Below are 18,260 nucleotides of genomic sequence, written 5' to 3'. Positions count from 1 at the left end.
TTAGTGTGGCTATTTTGCCTTGGGGTTTAAAAGTCAAAAACATACAAGCATTGAGGGTCTTGCATGGTAGGAATATTAAACATGGTACTAATTTGCTTTAAATTCTTTGTATCAAATTGAAGCTTTACATGGCAGATTCATACTTCAAAAAGATTCCAACATTGATTTCCTCATCAGTCATCTGATGTAATAGTCTGATAATGATATGTTCTTTGAATTTTAGTGTCAGAACTGGTTACTATATAGTATAGCCTTGAACAGTCTTTGAATCTTGCATAATGTCCCTCATTGATGGTGACACAAGCTGATGAGATGTATGACTTTGATGCCAGTTTGATGCTTGGGGCAGAATGAACAACCTAAAGAGCCCCCCTGGCTAAACTGATTCATGTTGGCATGGTTGTAGTATTGTATGAGATAAATTATTAAGCAGGGTGAATAAAGGTAATCTGGGATATTAGGTAATGTGGGCAGGGTTGGGAAGTAATGGAATACATGTTACAGGATTACGTATTTAAAAAACAAAATATAAGTAACTGTATTCCACTACAGTTATAATTTAAATCATTGGTATTTAGAATACAGTTACATTCAAAAAGTATTTTGATTACTGAAGAGATTACTTTGCATTTTATTGTCATTTGTTTCATTTAATATTTAGTCCTTTCAGATGGAAAACATTTATACATATAAATGATGTGATCCAAAGTGCATTTGAACAGCAGTGAAACACTTTCTTATGATGTGTTACATTCATACGAGCAGACAGAGAAGTAAGTTTGAAGTAAGTTTGGAGCAGAAGGATTAGAAATAAACCTTGTGTATATTGTCAACTTTACGCTAAACTAAAATGCTATTTCTAGCTATTTTACATGCACATGTTACCAGGCACGATCATATTTTTTTATCAAGAAAATTCACGTTGGATCATAATTTCTTTTTTTCTAGTAAGATCTTTGATATTAGGGCAAAATCTTTAAACGAGATCAGTTTGATTGATCTTGTTTTAGAAACAACACTGCATAAGATATTTCGGTTTTTCAGAGAATGTATTTTTAACATGTGTATTTTGTCTTACTGTACTGGCAGAGTTTTTATAGTCAAAACAAGTGAAAAAATCTACCAGTGCAGAAGAAGTAATCCAAAGTATTTAGAATACATTACTGACCTTGAGTAATCTAACGGAATACGTTACAAATTACATTTTACAGCATGTATTCTGTAATCTGTAGTGAAATACATTTCAAAAGTAACCCTCCCAACCCTGAATGTGGGTCATCTCACCTCTGATTGCTCCATCAAATGTTGGTGATGATATTTTGAACCATCAAGTTACCACCCACACGTTCATTTTTTCATCTGAACTATCATGCAAAAGAATGAAAGAAAACTAGAATTCTTGGTTAAAGATCTGTAACAAGTTTCAATATGTATAATGTTTTTTATTTTATTTTAAAGCAGATCATATGGGTTTGCATTAAGATTTTGTATATTGTTACTTCCTGCCATTTCACACCCCTCTCCGTTTTCTTTTATTCCATCTCTAGCTCACCAGCAGACTCAGAGGGACTTGTATAGAAAAGAATCTTGATTTATTTTCACATGACCAGAATTTGCTCCTGCAACTTTCATGTGATGTCAACATGACAATACTATTTTAAAGGAACAGTTCACCCAAAATTTAAATTATGTCATCATTTATACACCCACATGTTGTTCCAAACCTGTATGACCTGGGAAAGGCAGAATGACAGCCTCAGTCACCTTTCACTTTCACTGTATGGGAAAATATGCAAAAAGGTAAATGGTGACTGAGACTATCATTCTGCCCAACATTTCATAATATGTTTCACAGCACAAAGAAAGTCAAAGGGGTTTTGAATGGCACAAGGGCGAGAAGATGATGACAGATGGCAGTGTAAAGAATATTAGATCACCCTGAGAACTTACAGGAAATACACCTTTTGCAATACAATGACTTTTGTTAAAGGAGGTGTTAGCAGATCACATCAAGTATATTGAATTTCACCTGCAGCTAGACGCTTCGTTTTGTTTCTAATTTTAGAATCTGGTTGGAAACATAAACTGCAGTGTGTGGTTTTCTAATTCCCATTTAGCAAGCAGTATGGATACACAAATGTGATTTTTTTTAAATGTGTGACACCAGTCTAAAGCTTGTGGGTATTGAAAATAAGATTTATGTTTTCATAAAGCACTTTCCATCTCCAAAAACAATACACTCCTAGATCATATAACAATTTTGAATAAAGCATTTGCAGATATTATATATTAAACTAGTATCAGTCACAAAATCTAACAGCAGTCAATTGGATAGTAAATGTTTAGTGAATTGTAAATATTGTGTAAGATTTATGTTCATTTAAATTCAGCAATTTTGAGTACATCTAATTTGCAATGGTTAAATTGCAATATATTTAAAGGGGTCAAGACATGCCTTTTTATTTTATTTTATATTATTATTTTTAATATGTTCCTTGAGTTTTACTTATAATATTAGTTATGTTTTTAGCACAAAAAACAGTCATATATTTGTAAAACATGATAATTTCCCACCCTCATTCTAACCCTCTGTCAGAAACGCTCTGTTTTGTTGCTGCTTCTCCTTTAAGACTTGACAGTAAACGACCACTGTTCTGATTGGCTCTCTGCTCTTGACTGACCTGCTCTCTCCTTGCCATCTCAGTGCTCACTGCTACTCGGCGGGGCTACTTAAGTGATAAGGTAAAATAGGAGTTGATGTGTTGTTGTGAAGGCGGTCAGATGCAAATATTTACCACAGTGTGACATCACAATGTGGAGGACGTAGAGAACGAGTCGTTTTGGCAGCTTGGTTTCAACAAATGCTGTTTTTGCTGTGAGGAGGAAGTTTTGAGTTCTGAAACTTACAGTATGTTTTTTTATAGTGCAATGACCTCTTATGCTGTATGTTAAAAGATCAAGGAAAGTTTGATTTCTCATGTCATGACCCCTTTAAAATGGCATTAAATCAGCCATCTAGATATCAGTATTGGCCATTAAATAATACATATCAGACCACTAGTTAATGCTTTCTCTAAAAATTTCAAATGACATGCTAAAGACATTTGTCCTTTAAAATATAATAATCATATTCTTCATTCCATTCAAATTGTACTGCAGTTCCTAGAAATGTGATGTAATGAGATGTACTGAGAACCGAATGCTTTGAATGTAAACCGTAACATTTTCACAACAGATGGTGAAAGAATTCACATTACTGAGAATATCAAGCTTTATATTTCATTTTATTCATATTACATATTAATGTCTTTGTTCATTTTATTCAAAATACAAAACAGATAATGGTTTAAGAGTGATTGATTTAATTTATATGTAATTTAGTTCCTCCAAACCTGCACAGACAATGCAACACATGATTAATAATCTTCCATTTTTGTAAAGTAACTTAAAAAAAGAACAAACAAAGTATCAAGAGGACTGACACATAAGACGCAACCTAAATAAGTTAGGAGTTTCAGTCTCATTTAAATTCTGAATTATCCCATTTTAAGAGTATATACATACTGTAGACCAGAATTGCACTTTTTTGGTGCTAGCTCTCATACTGAAGCAAACACAGTACACAAACAGACAGATGTGACAGAAGCATACAAAAACACATAAACAGGATGAGGACACTATTCTGTGGTTGTTGGTTCTGGGGTTGGCTTGACTGCGGTTCTGCTGGTCTGGATGTGTGAGACCTGTAGAACAGGCAACAGCAGCTGGAATGCATTGTGGATATAGGTAGTGCTATTAGAACCCTGAAGAAACAAAACATGCAAAGTGCACAGATGAAGAGTCGTGATTACCATAGTCATTATAATCATCATTAAATCGTTGTTCCTCATGTATAAGCTATGCATTGTGATCCTTGGACATAAATGATTACACAGAGTTTTACCTCAAGCATTACATTGTCCACTAGCGGATTGACTTGTTCTGCTTTTCTGTGACTCTACAGGGTAAAAAAAAAAAAAAAAAAAGAGAGAGAGAGAGAGAGGGACAGAAGGATGTAAATTCAATTCTTTAGGACGAACAAAAATGTGCATATACATTTCATTAAATTAGATTCATTTTTGGGACAATCCCCCTGCATTATAAATAATTTAAGGAACTTATAATTTAGTTCTTTAACCCTCCTATTGTCCTATCCAGCCACCCTTTGTCCTTCAGGTCACTTTTTGACCCATATTGAAAACCATTCAAAATGCATAAATTCTTGATTAGTGTACAATGGCATTAAAGAGTCCTCTTTAAGAAAATTAAAAAAAAAAAAAAATTAAAACAAAGTTTACAAACACTGGCAAATTATGTTTTGTGTTACATTTATTTCAATCTCTTTTAGCATTTTAAAATATATCAACTATATTAAAACAATTTCTGATTTATTCTGCTTGTAGAGAAGGAATGCTTGTACAGTACATTTTAGGGTAAACATTTTATTCACAAATTAATCTCTATTGCCTTTTGCAGCAGTTCAAATGGGCCCACTTTGCATGCCCATTGCAACAAATCCATTCCTTCCTACAAATGTCAAACAATTAGTTGCAGTGTTACAGGAAGGGGCTCCAATGTTTTTATTGTATTTTTTTCTGCCATCTAATGTTTGAGGAGAAATAAAATCCAATGGTCTTTTACCAGTGGGGGCGGTTCTTTAGCCCAGTTGTACTCTATCATCTAAAATCATGTTAGTAAACTTATTTACTAACATATTTCCTGTCCAAAACTGTAATAAATAAACTTTAATAAAATGTTTTTGCGGACATGTGCCTCGTTTGAGAGGAAAGTCTTCAGTTTGTGGGAAAGATGCAGTACCCAGAGCTAAAGAACAATATGAGGCTAAGCGGTAAATGTGATAAAAATGTAAATTATTTTTAGGTCAGATTTGATTCACAGATGTGCAAAAAACGATTTAAAGCTGTATAACATCTAGAAAGTTTGAAGGAAAAAGGCCACAACTGGTTCTTCCTATACTGGTCAATATTGACCCCTTTAGACAATGGAAGGAATAATTTGTTTGAAATTGTTATTTCTCCAACACAATTATATAAAAAATATATTATTTATTTACTTATTTTACATTCTTAGTTCCAGTTTGGTTCCAGTACCAAAAACGATGCTGTATTTAGAACGTAAAGAACGTTAGAACATTCTTTACCTGTCCCGGGTCAAAAATGACCCTAACAGAGTAAGAGGGTTAAACACAACATGAATCAGCATTTGCAACCCATTTTATGTCCGTAGTGTGCTATACTGTATTTCTAAATGAAACAGGACATTTACCAAGAAAAAAAAAATAAGATGGGACATGATTTTATCGATTGGGGAATTTGACTGGATTCTGAAAGTGGTTTCAGTATGAGTGGAGGGGTTGAAAAATAAGACAAGAAAATGGGATCATTACATTTTGATGAAAAATTATGAAGATGAAATTGTTTATCTTTGAAATAACATGCACAGATGAAGTGTTCACAATAAGACCAGTAACATGTACTGTATCTAGAAAGTAACAGCATTTCCACCCTTTTTGACCAATGAATTTCCATTATTTTTTCAGTCATTTGTGATATCTGGATATGACTTCAGACTGATTCACTAATTAATCATTCAACTAATTTGTGAATCACTTTGACCAACTACCTGAAAAGACTTAGAAGAATTTGCTAACATCAAGCACTAACTAAAAGCAATATTTAGCTGACAAAATATTTTAACAGAGTGCCAATTTGCACCCTGGTGTAAATAGCATCTGCCACTCAGTGCAGCTAATTGCACCCTAATAGCCTGGTGGAACCACAGAAATATACGACAAACTAGCCAAAAATGTTGCTGCAGTGGTGTGGGGTGTAAAGGCGGTGTGTGAATGTGTACTGTTGTCCTAGCAACCACGGTTTTAATCTGCGTTTTGTCCCACTCCAATTTCCCCCCCGATTTCCTGTTTCCACTCTTAATATTTCCTTTAATACTACTTAAAATAATAGAAAAAAATTTATATAAATTTTGATTTCATCGCAGTAATGTGGTCACCGTGAATGTTGGGGAATGCAGAGAAGGGTTTGATCCAGAGGCGGGGTCTGTCGATTGCACTCACTCCCATGTGAAACCATGGTTACTGTAGTAAAACCAAGGTTATTTTTCCTAAGGTAAGGTTAAGGTTAGGTTTAGGGGTAGGGGTTACAGTAGTGTGTCTGTGGGACTCTAAATAAACACAATAAACACACTGCAGTGATGCCATACTGTATGTTAGTATTTAAATATGGGTGCAATTAGTATCTACCATTATTTGCACCAGGGTTGGGGTGCAAATAATATTTGCCACTATATGTACTGGGTGTAAATAGCATATATTATTATTTGCACCAGGGTACAAATAGTATCTGACACAATGTGCACCAGGGTGCAATTAGTATCTACCATTATTTGCACCAGGGATGGGGTGCAAATAATATCTGCTAGTATTTGCACTGGGGTGTAAATAGCATATACCATTATTTGCACCAGGGTGAAAATAGCATCTGCCATATTTTAAAGCAGAACGTAAACTAGAAAAATTCAATTCAATTTCTATTGATCGTTAACTTTTTACTAATTACTAGTTCCTAATACCAGAAATGCCTGGAGTAATATTTGTGGAATTAACTCAGACTCACCCCCACAGCCAGAAGTGTGTCTGAGAACTTTCGGGCCAAGCAGCCGACCTCCTTACACATGGCACAGGTTAACCTGAACATACACAATAGTCACTAAACAGCTAGTAAAATGACTTGTCTAATGGTGTCTTACAGAAATGGCTGAAGAACTAGCTCACCTGACCAGTATTCCGGCCTGTTTGCAGGCTGGTTTCTCTAGATCTTGTCCATGTAAGATCAACTCTGCCACTTTGTGTAGCTGCTCTATACTACGAGCAGTCACCTCAGCAAGACTGCCCACCGATGACAGATACACCTTCTACAGACAGACACAAACACACATTTTTAGGAACGTTTACATCTTTATATAAAGTATGAGATGTATTCTCAAATGTATTTTCCTAAATGAAAAGTAATACAAGTAAGTTGTGCTCAATATTCACGTAATTGCATTGTACTTACTATGCAATGATATTGTTTCATTCTTATGTTTTGTTTCGAAATATTTCATACATTAGTGTTTCTATGCATTTTGTACATTTCTAATGTTTTATGTGTCAACACACTTTGTTTGTTTCAAACTAAACCTAATATACCCCCCAAAAAACTGCTCACCTCAACAATCTCAGAGTTTCCATCCTTTTTATTCCCCTCCTCTTTTTTTCCATCTTCTCCCTTCTCTTTCTTTTCCTCATCCTCTCTTTTGTCCTTTTCTAGAGCAGGGCAAGTGGTGGAGTTCTCTTCTTTTAACTCCTCCATTATGCTCTTGGCAGCGTCCCTGGACTGCTTCACCCAATCATGAGCTTTAAAACGAGCCTGCAGGGCAAAGTGTGCCACACCGTTTGATTAGTGTGTGTGTGTGCACGCGCATATATGAACAACATATTGTGTATTTGTGTGTGAAAAAATTAAAAGCAAGCGAGCATACATTTATGTTGTGTGCAAACTTATGCTTGTGGATATGCACAAGTGTATGTGTATGGCTGTACTTTGTTCAGTTTGTCTGGAGTTGCAGCAACATGGAGTTCAAAGAGAAGCTCAGTAAGAACACTGACAAACTCCTCTCCATCAGCAGCTGAAACACACATTTACATTTATGCATTTGGCAGACACTTTTATCCAAAGCAACTTACAGTGCCCTTATTACAGTGACAATCCCCCTGGAGCAGCCTGGAGTTAAGTGCCTTGCTCAAGGACACAATGGTGGTGGCTATGGGAATTAAACCAACAACCTTTTGCTTACCAGTTCAGTGCTTTAGTCCACTATGCCACCACCACCAACACACAGACCACATAATTTATAACCCAAGGATTGCAATATTTATAGTGCTCTGATTAAATCATATCAAATGAATCAAGTCATATCAAATTAAATGGTTGTACATTCAGGTTTGCTAATATTGGGTTTTGGAATACTTGAAAGTTTAAACAGTAGTGTGTTGATTTCAACCATGATTATACATTATATTTAATCATGTTTATTATATAATTAATCATTTTAAACCTAGGGAGAAAAAAAAAAATTAAGAATTAGATGACCATCTGGTGAACTTTACCAATTAACCTGATTAATCTTCATTAATCCACAAATAATTGCAAATTAAGCAATTTATCTAGCACAGGATCTTGATTGTGGTCCAGATTTGTTCACACAAGATTGTGCCCTGGATCTGTCTAATCAGGTTTGGTTTTGAAGACTCACAGAGAGGAGTGGAACACTGAATTTGTGAATAAAGATCACCGTTTTCCCCTGAGCTGGCATCAATTTCCTCCTTCTCACGAGTGATGAAGATCTCCTTAATCTCAATTAACTCCTTCTTAAGAACCTCTAACTCTTCCCCTTCCAAAAAAGACAAGAAGGACTGAACCTGAAACATAGAGAGAAACACAATGAAAAGAGGAAGAGAGGACAGAGCATATCATTCAAACGATGAACAAGAAAGGTCATTCATAATAATAGTAAATACAAATAATTAATAATTATGGTTCTCTGGAATAGAGGTAGACTGATATAGTGGTTTTACAGATTAATCGGTGCCATTTGCTTTTCAGAACTATCAGTTATCTTCACAAATCTAAGCCGATAGTTGCCGATAGTTTTTTTTTTAATCCTCAGTGTTCCTAGTCCAGAGGAATTAAGTTAAAATGATTTAGTTCTTCAGTATTACAGCAGCCTCTAGAGGTGAAATAAAAACAATCACTGACACCTCGTGTAGATTTGCTATCTCTAATGATTTCATCATTGACAATATTCATCCATATTTTTATTCTCACTTCAATGCATATTTTGTTATTTTGATTTAATAATCAAGTGTTCTAAATTGAAGCAAGGGCATGCAAAGAAAAATTCGACTATATGGAAACGTACACTGTCAGCACATACATTGTGCCTCCAACTTCATATCTTGTGAATAAAGCCCAAAGAATATTTCGATTTTGACGCGAACGCTCAGCGTATGCGTACAGATGATAGTGAGCCTGTCAAAGTCCATTTGACGGAGCGTGCATACACAGGCGGTTGGAGCATGCGTGCTATGACTGTTATAAGACACAGGACTATTTCTCATTAGAAGTTTAGACCCATAAAGATGTCTTTTATAGTCCTTCAGACATTACTAACCCTCCCCTCACTCTCATTGGAAAGTATCTCCAGCGCCTCCAGATGAGACAAGCCTTGGTAGTCATCAAACAAGATCCCATAGTGAGCAGTGGGCTCTGTGACCATCTGACTGCTCAGTCTCTCTCTCTCCTTTTCCTTTGCTTCTTTTAACATCTATGAACACACACAACATAAAAACAAAAATTAAAAAAAGTATCACACATACAGTACAAACTGAAATATATACGGCAACATCTACACAAACTCACGGTAAAACACCTAGACATTCAACCTCTCCTCTCATGTTAGTATCTTGGTAAATTCTTAACCAGTATCATCTTCTGCAGGTAGAATGACTTTGACTGAGTTTGATTATTGAAAGTCAGAGGTAAAAAGGGTGAAGAAGCATGGGAAAAGAACCATCCCCTTTGGAGCCCTCCTTCCAAAGTCTGCTCTCTAAACTTTTTCAAAGTGTAGAAAGCCAGAGCTACCAGTCGATAGTCATTGAGGACAGTGGAGCTTCTTTTGGTTGGTCTAATGCTTTCCAGAGTATAGGGACTCTCCCTAGAGATTTATCAAAGCATCAGAGCCTGATCAGAAAGACCTCAAGGCCTCATGACCTGGAGCAGATGACAACTGGTCCTGCAGCTTTACCCTGGTTCTTCACCTTGTTTAGTGCGGCTTGGGAGATGTCAGCACTCCTGGTGCTAATGGGGCATGTGCTGGAGAAAGTCAGCTGTGGAGGCAGATGGTGTGAGCAGCCACTGGGGGCTGTAGCTGCAGGCAGCCTTGGTGAAAGGACAGTTGTAGGGCAACTGTGAGGACTTACAAATTGGGAAGCTTAAGTAGAACCTATAAAAGACCTGTTCAGCTAAGCCCAGTCTGTTTTAAGCTGTTTACTCCTCTCATAGTGCTCCATACATCTCCATAGATCTTTATGTCATGGCAGTTTGTCTTCTACATTCCTCCTATAACAGTATTTGCTCTCTCTTAACCTCACAACAAGTTAAATGGAGCCCTTTTGTGAAAGCCACAAAAGTCTTGATAAGTTATTCTGGACACATGGCAACTATCTGTCATGGGTTAAAATACACTTGAAGGAAATCCTAAACAGACTGTGCTCATCTCAGCTCCCAACAGAAGTAGTTCCTCCTCTAGAGTGGGTTCTGACTTTTACCTAGTTACTACCATTTTAAAGCTTGAAAGTGGAGCCAATGTCCACTGCCACTGTGTTTAAAAAAAAAAAAGGCATTGGACCCCTAGTGAAAAAATAATATACTTAAGCACACTTTATTCATGGGTGCTTCATTATACTAAAGTGTATTGCTGGCAGGCTATAAATTGGTATACTTAAAGTATGCTAAATTGGAACAACTAATTTTGTACTTAATGCACTTTAGTTTGCTGAAAGCAGTACTGTGGTGCAACTAAAGATGTGTTAAGTACACTTGGTTGTGCTAAAATGGAACTAAAAGTATATTTTAGTACACTTTAAATATCTACACTTGTATTTAATTTTAGAAATACACAGAATTGGCTCAATGTGAACTTATAATGTATTTTGGTGATATTACAATTGCAACTCCATTACACTGTAAGAGTGCTGGACATACAGTACATTAATGTTACACTGATAATACACTGCTGGCCCACACCACAAGTGAATTTTGACTGGCATTAATATATACTTCTGGTGCTTGCAGTAAATGTATTACAGCGTGAGTATTACTGGGAAGAAATTTGAGGGACCAAGAATAGTGAGTCTTTAACCACTGTTAATCAACAATGAAAACATTGAAGAATTGTATTTAATATTTCACCAACTCACACAGTACATAAAACGATATATTTAACATTAAGCTTAACTCAAAACATAACTTTTAAATGTTAGTTAATAAAACCCCCAAACAGTCCCTAAAACCTACACAGACCTACTTCATTAATTACGCAAACACAACAGCCAATAGCAAGTCCCCAAGCAGAAACATCAACAGATGTTACAGTTTATTCCTGGAAAAGACTATAATCCTATGTAGTTTTAACACCTGACATTTTATTAAAATAGGTAAACATACCATTTTGCCCTTTGCACAAAGAAAAGTGAAAAAATACAGGCGTCTGATTGGTCCATCTAATCACAGATCTACAAAGGCCTCCAGCCAACAGTGGCTAACTAGCCAGAAATTAATAAAAGTGGATAAGGGCGCACTGGCTAGCTAGTTGTCACTGCAATTCTGTGTTGTTTGTAGATGCGTGTAAAACAATAATGAGATGCTCCGTTATACACTAATATATTATAAGTCCAGATATTTATGTAGATGGTTATAACTTACATGATATGACTTGCTAGTTGTAGAATGACCATATGCTGATAGCACAATGTTAACAAGCAAATTAACAGTTTTACATGCTCTGGTGGTTTTGTGTTTATTCTTCTTTCAAGAGAGAAGTTCATCTTAATTCAAAGTAAGACAAGATTGAGCAGACAAGCAGCATTAGACAAAGTAGGTTAATAGGAAAATATTGCTTTGTACCCTTTTATTGGGGATGAGCAAATTACTTTAACCCTTAGCTCTTCAAGTCACACAATATCAAATGCAATATGCTGCTTTATAAATTGAATAAAACACAGGGCGTACTGTACTTGTGTAACATTGTTGAATGCAGACACAAATAACAAAAGACTGTCTGAGATTTTAAAAGATACATAAAGAGGAGGAACCCATTCACAAGATCCCGCAGTTGAACCAATTCTGTGTTCCAGTAGTTTCATCATCGATGGCTTAACGGACAGCATTTCATTTGTTGAAAAAAAAAAAAAACGTTTGAGCAGCGGTTTGTGTGAACTGAAAATAATGACAAGCACATAGCCAGTCTCTCTCTGTGGAAGCAGATTTAATTAGTTTTAGTTTGATTGCGTCAACAATCGAACTGTGTAAGGGGACAGTTTTGGACTAATATTTATGTAGATAAATAACTAATCACCGTGGTTGTGACAGTTTTGGAAGTTGGTCTGGTAAATTGGGTGTACAACACACTCTGCATACTGACTAATTAATGTAGTTGTGATGATGTCACGACCAGCCTGTTTGAGGGCCCCCCACTTCAAAACTGGTTCTGGCGCGGTGACCTTTGTACACCCATCATCGGAGCAATTCAAATGTGACTTTGTGTTTTTACAAGCTACGTCGGTAGGGGGCAGTCAGCCAACCTCACAAGCATCAAAGCCAAAGAATGAGAGCTGGTCACACAGGATGTGTTCTTGTAAGTTGGACAAAGCCAAAGAATGTTTAGCTCAAGACGAACCGCTTGATATAAAATGAATGGGAGAATTTGGAAAGCCCAATATGGCTGATGAAGAAAAGGATGTCCCGCCATGATCAGGTAAATAAGCCAATCACCTTTTAGATGTAGACATCGAGAACTAGAGCAGGGGTTTTCAAACTGGGGTCCGGGGACCCCCAGGGGGGCACAAGAGGATGCTAGGGGGTCCGTGAAAATGTTCAGAGAAAAAAAGTTTCAAAATGTTGACATTATTTACTTTATTACCATTTCATTCTGAATTCATGAGATTAATTGTGATTATTTTCATCTATTTACAGCAATAATAGGAAATAAAAACAGTTAGAAATAAAATTAATCTGCACATAATTTCATGTATTATAAAACATATATCTTATTTGTAAGAAAAAAAAATGTTTTTTATTCACTATTCACAATATATGTATAATGAAAAGGGCTACACAAATAAATATGAATGGAATTGAAAATGTTTCTCTTTAGGTTTATACATCTGACATTACTCCAATAGAAGAAAGATGCACCATCAACTTAATAAAAAGCCAATATTTTCCAGATAATATTTAGATAATTTTCATTAACTTAAGTAAAATGACACTATAAAAGCAAAAATGTATATATATTTTGCATATAAGAAGTTGTTATAATATTATGCTTACTATTTTACTCACACCGGGGGTCCCTCGAAGGGGATCATCATATTTGGAGGTCCTTGGCATCAAAAAGTTTGAAAACTCCTGAACTAGATGTGCGAATGCGAATGTGCATTAGCTGGACCAGCCTAAATAATGTAGTTTTTTTAGCGTGATCTGAGCTTAAGAAGCACAATTTATGATACCATTGTAGTCAGATTTAACAGCTGATTTAAAATATGTTCTTTGATCGTAATCTTGACTAACCGTTTTAGAGATTTCGTTCTTTCCCCATTCAAGTAGACAGGAGTTGTACTTTAATGCTGCTTGTATCCATAGAAAATAGCTGCCCCCGGGCTTCCAAAAATGGCCGCCGATTGGACTGTTGACTTTCCTGTGTATATGTATAATTATTTTAAAGGGATAGTTCACCCAAATATGAAAATTGTATCATAATTTACTCACCCTCCTGGCATCCCAGATATGTATGACTTTCTTCAGCAGAACACAAATAATATTTGTAAAAGAATATTTCAGCTCTGTAGGTCCTCACAATGGAAGTTAATAGGTGCCAATATTTTGAAGATCCAAAATCCACATAAAGGGAGCATAAAAGTAATCCATTTAACTCCAGTGGTTAAATCAATGTGTTCGGACACGATATGATAGGTGTGGGTAAGAAACAGTTCAATATTTAAGTCATTTTTATCATAAATTCTCCTCAATGCCCAGTAGGGGGCGATATGCATTAAGACTGTTAATCACCAGAAACAGAAGAAGAAGAATGGGAAAGTGAAACTGAAAGTGGAGACTGACTGAGCAGGGAGGTGAATTTATCACCCACACTTATCATAACGCTTCAGATGACATTGATTTAATCACTTTTATGCTGCATTTATGTGGATTTTGGAGCTTCAAAATTTTGGCACCCATTCACTTGCATTGTGAGGACCTACAGAGCTGAGATATTCTTCTAAAAATCTTCGTCTGTGTTCTGCAGATGAAAAAAAGTCACACACATCTGGGATGGCATGAGGGTGAGTAAATGATGAGAGAATTTTCATTTATGGGTGAACTATCCCTTTAAATGTTTATGTAGTATTTATATTGAATTATTTTTATTATTAATTTTGATTATTAATTAATCAGCATGTCATATAATTAATTTGATTTTAAAAATGTCATTGATTGATAGCCCTAATAACCATACATCATGTGTGGTCATTATCAGAAATGTCTTTAGAGCAGTGGTTAACCTTACCTGAGACAAAGAGGCAGTTCTCTGCATCAGTATTTTGGTCTTTTTAAAGCCTGGGTCACTCTCTGCCAAGACATTCATGGTCTTCTTTCCAATGAACTCCAAAGCATCAAGACCTCCTGTTATTACTGACTTACCCTGAGAGAGAGAGAAGAAGAAGAAGAAGCAGAAAAGAAGTATGAACATGATTGATGTTAAGACATTCCAAAATATTCAGTACAGTCATGCATTCAGGTATGTACCATATGATTAATAAACACCTGTAGTTACTGAAAGAAGAATCATAATAAGACTACTGGAGTGGTCCGTTCACAGTTAGACTCACAGTGTTTTGAACAGCACTGGTGATGGTTGACAGTACTCCTTTATGAACCTCTTCTGTGTGATTGTCTTCTATTATCACTGTCCCAGAATGTTCATGGACCTCTTCTGCTTCCTCACATGAGGTCTGACGCATCTGTAACGTCACACCTGCTTTCTCTCTTACTGAACTCAACCCATGACCTAAGGACAGTCAAAAGATGGAGAAACATTACAAAATACAGTGTCTTACTGACATATCTTGATGTTTTCCTAAAGACCCTTTTTTAAGGGAACGGTTCTTAGTTATATTGTGTATGTGTGAGAGGAGAAAAAAACTATTCTTAAAATGTATGATCCTCAAAGACAGACAGACAGATAAACAGATACTGTAGATGGACGGATGGACAGACAGACAGAGAGCTAGACAGAAAGACATACAGACACACAGAGCGATATACAGATGGATGGATGGATGGATGGATGGACACAGACAAACAGATAGATAGACAGACAGACACAGAGCGATAGACAGACAGACAGATGGATAGATAGATAGATAGATAGATAGATAGATGGGCAGACAAACACACACACAGACAGACAGACAGACAGAAAGACACACATAGCGATATACAGATGGATGGATGGATGGATGGATGGACACAGACAAACAGATAGATAGACAGACAGACAGATATACAGAGCGATAGACAGACAGATGAATAGAATGATGGATGGATGGATGGATGGACAGACAGATAGATGGACAGACGGACGGATGAATGGATAGACAGAAAGACACACAGACAGACAGACAGATGGAAGGACGGACGGATGGACATACAAATATATAGACAGACAGACAGACAGATGATAGATAGATAGATAGATAGATAGATAGATAGATAGATGACAAGGAACAAAAGAGTCACTCTGAGGGTGTTATCTAACAGTTAACTGTGGACGGATCCACTGTGAGATTTACTATGGCAACCAATGCTGTAGTGACAGGTTGCTATGGTGACTTACCCACGGTGAATGTAGCAGTGGTCAAAAGTGACTTTCCCCAAGAGCCCCAACTACTCCATCCTTGAGATTTAGACTCATCCAGGGGCTGATCACATACATCCATATGTCCAAAACAAAAAAAACATGAACCCACACTCATGACATGTCATCAATACATCATGCAACATGACAAAATACAGAAAATCATCACCATTACACCCACCTCTATTCCCTCTGCCTCTCCCTGCGAAACATCTGCTTCCAAGCAAACTGATTCCACACATTCAGTCACTTGACCCTCAGTTTTTTCTTCTGATTGGTGTAACTGCTGCTCTTCAACGTCTCTGGCTGTACTATGCTTTTCTATAGCCTCACTGGTTGAGTCAGGGGCCGACTTGCCCAGTGAGAGTTGTGATAACGATTGAACCTCGTCTGTATTGACTGCAACTATCGGGGCAGATTCATAAGGGGAAGTCTGGGGGATTGAAGGGGGAGGTTGTGTATAGCGGTCTACTGTCTCATCTTGAGACATGGTGCTCTGATAAAAAAGGGGGTAAACAAAGTTTAATGATGGCCCTTGTAATCAGATGACCATGACTGACTCTGATTGGCTGCAAACTGCTCAGCTGCCAACAAGCCATCAAACTAACTGCCAACTAAACACTGGGCCAGCTGGGATCTGATTACAAGGCTAGCAAAATGAGTGGCAATTGCTCAATGACACAGACAATAACCAACTTTGCTCTTGTGACAGCTGAAGAAAACAATCCCCAAGAGCAAGATTAATACAGTCGCAGCATTATAAAATATGATGCTTAGAGACTCATTCCTCAAAAACAAAGAAATAAATTGGCTTGCTGCTGTGCATCCAGAACATAGTTTGAATCTAGGAGACTGAATTGTTTCCCTAGTATAAAAAATTGTAACTCAAACAAAGTGATCAAAAATTTGCAGGATCAACTGAAATAAAAATTAAAAAAAAATTCCCCCAGTTTATCCATTAGTGTGCGTGTGTTTACAGAAATACACCAACAGCGCTGTTACTGAATGATGCCGCACTGTCAAGCGCCTTTGTTTGGTGTGTATAATGGCGCCATCTAGCGGTCGTTATCTGCATGTACAAGCCAGATACAAACATGTGTTTGTAAATAGACGTGAAGTACAGTAAATGAATATAAACTGATACAGACGTTGTTTATGTTTAAACATACGGACAATTACAGTTTCTACACACCATGCATACATAATAATAAAATCTGCATTTCTTCCAGTTGAAATCAAAAGCCCTAACACAACTTATTTTAATAACGGATCTTCTTTTCAAATGAAAATGTTCAGTTTTGCGATTATACTTTATTCAAGTCCTTTTAAGTGTTTCAAGTATCCAATCTGAGCACTTCAATAAGAACCGTGGAAGAAAATTCAAAATAATTCAAAAGAAAGAATAATAATAAGCAGCGACATATGCAAGTACCTTGTAAAATGGAGCATAACGTTACAATGTAAAATTCACATATGCAAAATAAATATATCTATGATCTCTTCTGAACAAAGTTAATTCATGGGGTCGTCCCATCTTACCAGTTCTGCTGACAGCCGCGCTCGCGCCACGTCGGCAGCAGGGCCTCAGTGGCCCGGTGACGTCAACTGAACTTTTGCCACTCTCTTTAGACTTCCAGGGAAATAAACGAGTGACAAAATATCTCAGTCACATCCCACAGATATGTATGTAAATATTACACCCTAGTGTTACTCTGTAACTAACTTCAATACCTGTTTGGAGACAGCGCGAGGTTTCTTGAGCTCTTTTAAGGAGGCGTTTAAGAGTTGCAAATTGGGAGTCTGGGAAAACTGGGAATGCGAAGCATTGAAATGACCATATACCATAATTATTAAATAATTTGTATGAATATATAAAACAGAGAAAACACACGATAACTCAATGAACATTTATTCATAGTGATAAATTGTTGGAAATTTCTTACTTTAGACTTTCTACCTTAGATGTTTCTGACTTGTTCTGTAAAATAATCATTCGTTGTAGGCTCGTTGGTCTAGGGGTATGATTCTCGCTTAGGGTGCGAGAGGTCCCGGGTTCAAATCCCGGACGAGCCCAAGATTTTTAAGGACTTTACATAATAGGTGTTACACACGACACATTACGACTGAAGCCTTAATTGTGAAACAAAGTAACTCAAATAACCATTCAACGCTGAAATAAAAATCAAACACAATGCTAACACATTCGCAAAAAATCACCATAAAGTTTATTGTCTTATACATATTTAAATCTATATAATACAATAAGTGTCTGAACATTTTATATTTAAATTCACAGTTTGGTAAAAGGACAGCATAATATTCCCTTTTGAACTGTGAATATATAAGAAATTCAGAAAAGACAGAAGATTCACATCTTTATAAACATTTATAATATTTGTTGGGATTAAAAATATCTATCATAATCATATACATTGCCCATTCAGTCA

At 36.4% G+C, this 18,260-nt stretch overlaps 2 protein-coding genes and 1 non-coding gene across 7 annotated transcripts in view; 2 read left to right on the top strand and 1 right to left on the bottom strand.

Moving 5' to 3' along the window:
- The window catches only part of LOC127444521 (uncharacterized), a 212,668-nt gene that overhangs the window by 9,306 nt on the left and 185,102 nt on the right, over positions 1 to 18,260 (top strand). Inside the window, exons 11-12 of one of the 4 annotated variants that reach the window (XR_007897840.1) lie at positions 662 to 784; positions 1,548 to 3,298. The exons of 1 other annotated variant lie outside the window; for it this stretch is intronic. Coding sequence is in view for 2 of the 3 variants with exons in the window: in XM_051703914.1 (XP_051559874.1) it covers positions 1,548 to 1,591 (44 nt within the window). In the remaining variant the exon portion in view is untranslated. Of the gene's footprint in view, positions 1 to 661; positions 3,299 to 18,260 lie in introns of those variants that run through there. 2 more of the 4 variants (XM_051703914.1, XM_051703915.1) reach the window with 2 other exon arrangements.
- On the bottom strand, positions 3,268 to 17,432 carry LOC127444519 (protein NOXP20-like). Of its 2 annotated transcripts, none has more exons than XM_051703911.1 (13): positions 17,353 to 17,432; positions 15,995 to 16,309; positions 15,793 to 15,877; positions 14,786 to 14,964; positions 14,464 to 14,598; positions 9,292 to 9,444; positions 8,374 to 8,539; positions 7,661 to 7,746; positions 7,287 to 7,487; positions 6,851 to 6,990; positions 6,693 to 6,765; positions 3,944 to 3,997; positions 3,268 to 3,803 (listed from the first exon to the last, which is right to left on the bottom strand). In XM_051703911.1, the coding sequence occupies exons 2-13, from the start codon at positions 16,301 to 16,303 to the stop codon at positions 3,678 to 3,680; spliced, it is 1,707 nt and encodes a 568-aa protein (XP_051559871.1). In that variant the 5' UTR covers positions 16,304 to 16,309; positions 17,353 to 17,432; the 3' UTR covers positions 3,268 to 3,677. The 2 variants fall into 2 exon arrangements, with proteins under 2 accessions (XP_051559871.1, XP_051559872.1); XM_051703912.1 differs by having other exon boundaries at positions 8,413 to 8,539; positions 17,353 to 17,431.
- trnap-agg (transfer RNA proline (anticodon AGG)) lies at positions 17,815 to 17,886 on the top strand. The gene has a single exon. It is a non-coding gene; the product is annotated as a tRNA-Pro (tRNA).

The sequence above is a fragment of the Myxocyprinus asiaticus genome, chromosome 8 (assembly GCF_019703515.2).
Source record: "Myxocyprinus asiaticus isolate MX2 ecotype Aquarium Trade chromosome 8, UBuf_Myxa_2, whole genome shotgun sequence".
Lineage (NCBI taxonomy): Eukaryota > Metazoa > Chordata > Actinopteri > Cypriniformes > Catostomidae > Myxocyprinus > Myxocyprinus asiaticus.
Note: the sequence above shows the minus strand (reverse complement) of the source record. Positions and strands in the feature narration are given on the sequence as shown.

What these genes read in the sequence shown, in the direction of transcription:
- LOC127444519 (XM_051703911.1), bottom strand. Translation starts at nt 16,303, where the DNA reads ATGTCTCAAGATGAGACAGTAGACCGCTATACACAACCTCCCCCTTCA. An exon ending in GAAACTCTGAGATTGTTGAG is followed by an intron (nt 6,991 to 7,286) that starts GTGAGCAGTTTT and finishes GTCTGTCTGTAG; the next exon opens with AAGGTGTATCTGTCATCGGT. An exon ending in CAGGCCGGAATACTGGTCAG is followed by an intron (nt 6,766 to 6,850) that starts GTGAGCTAGTTC and finishes GTGTATGTTCAG; the next exon opens with GTTAACCTGTGCCATGTGTA.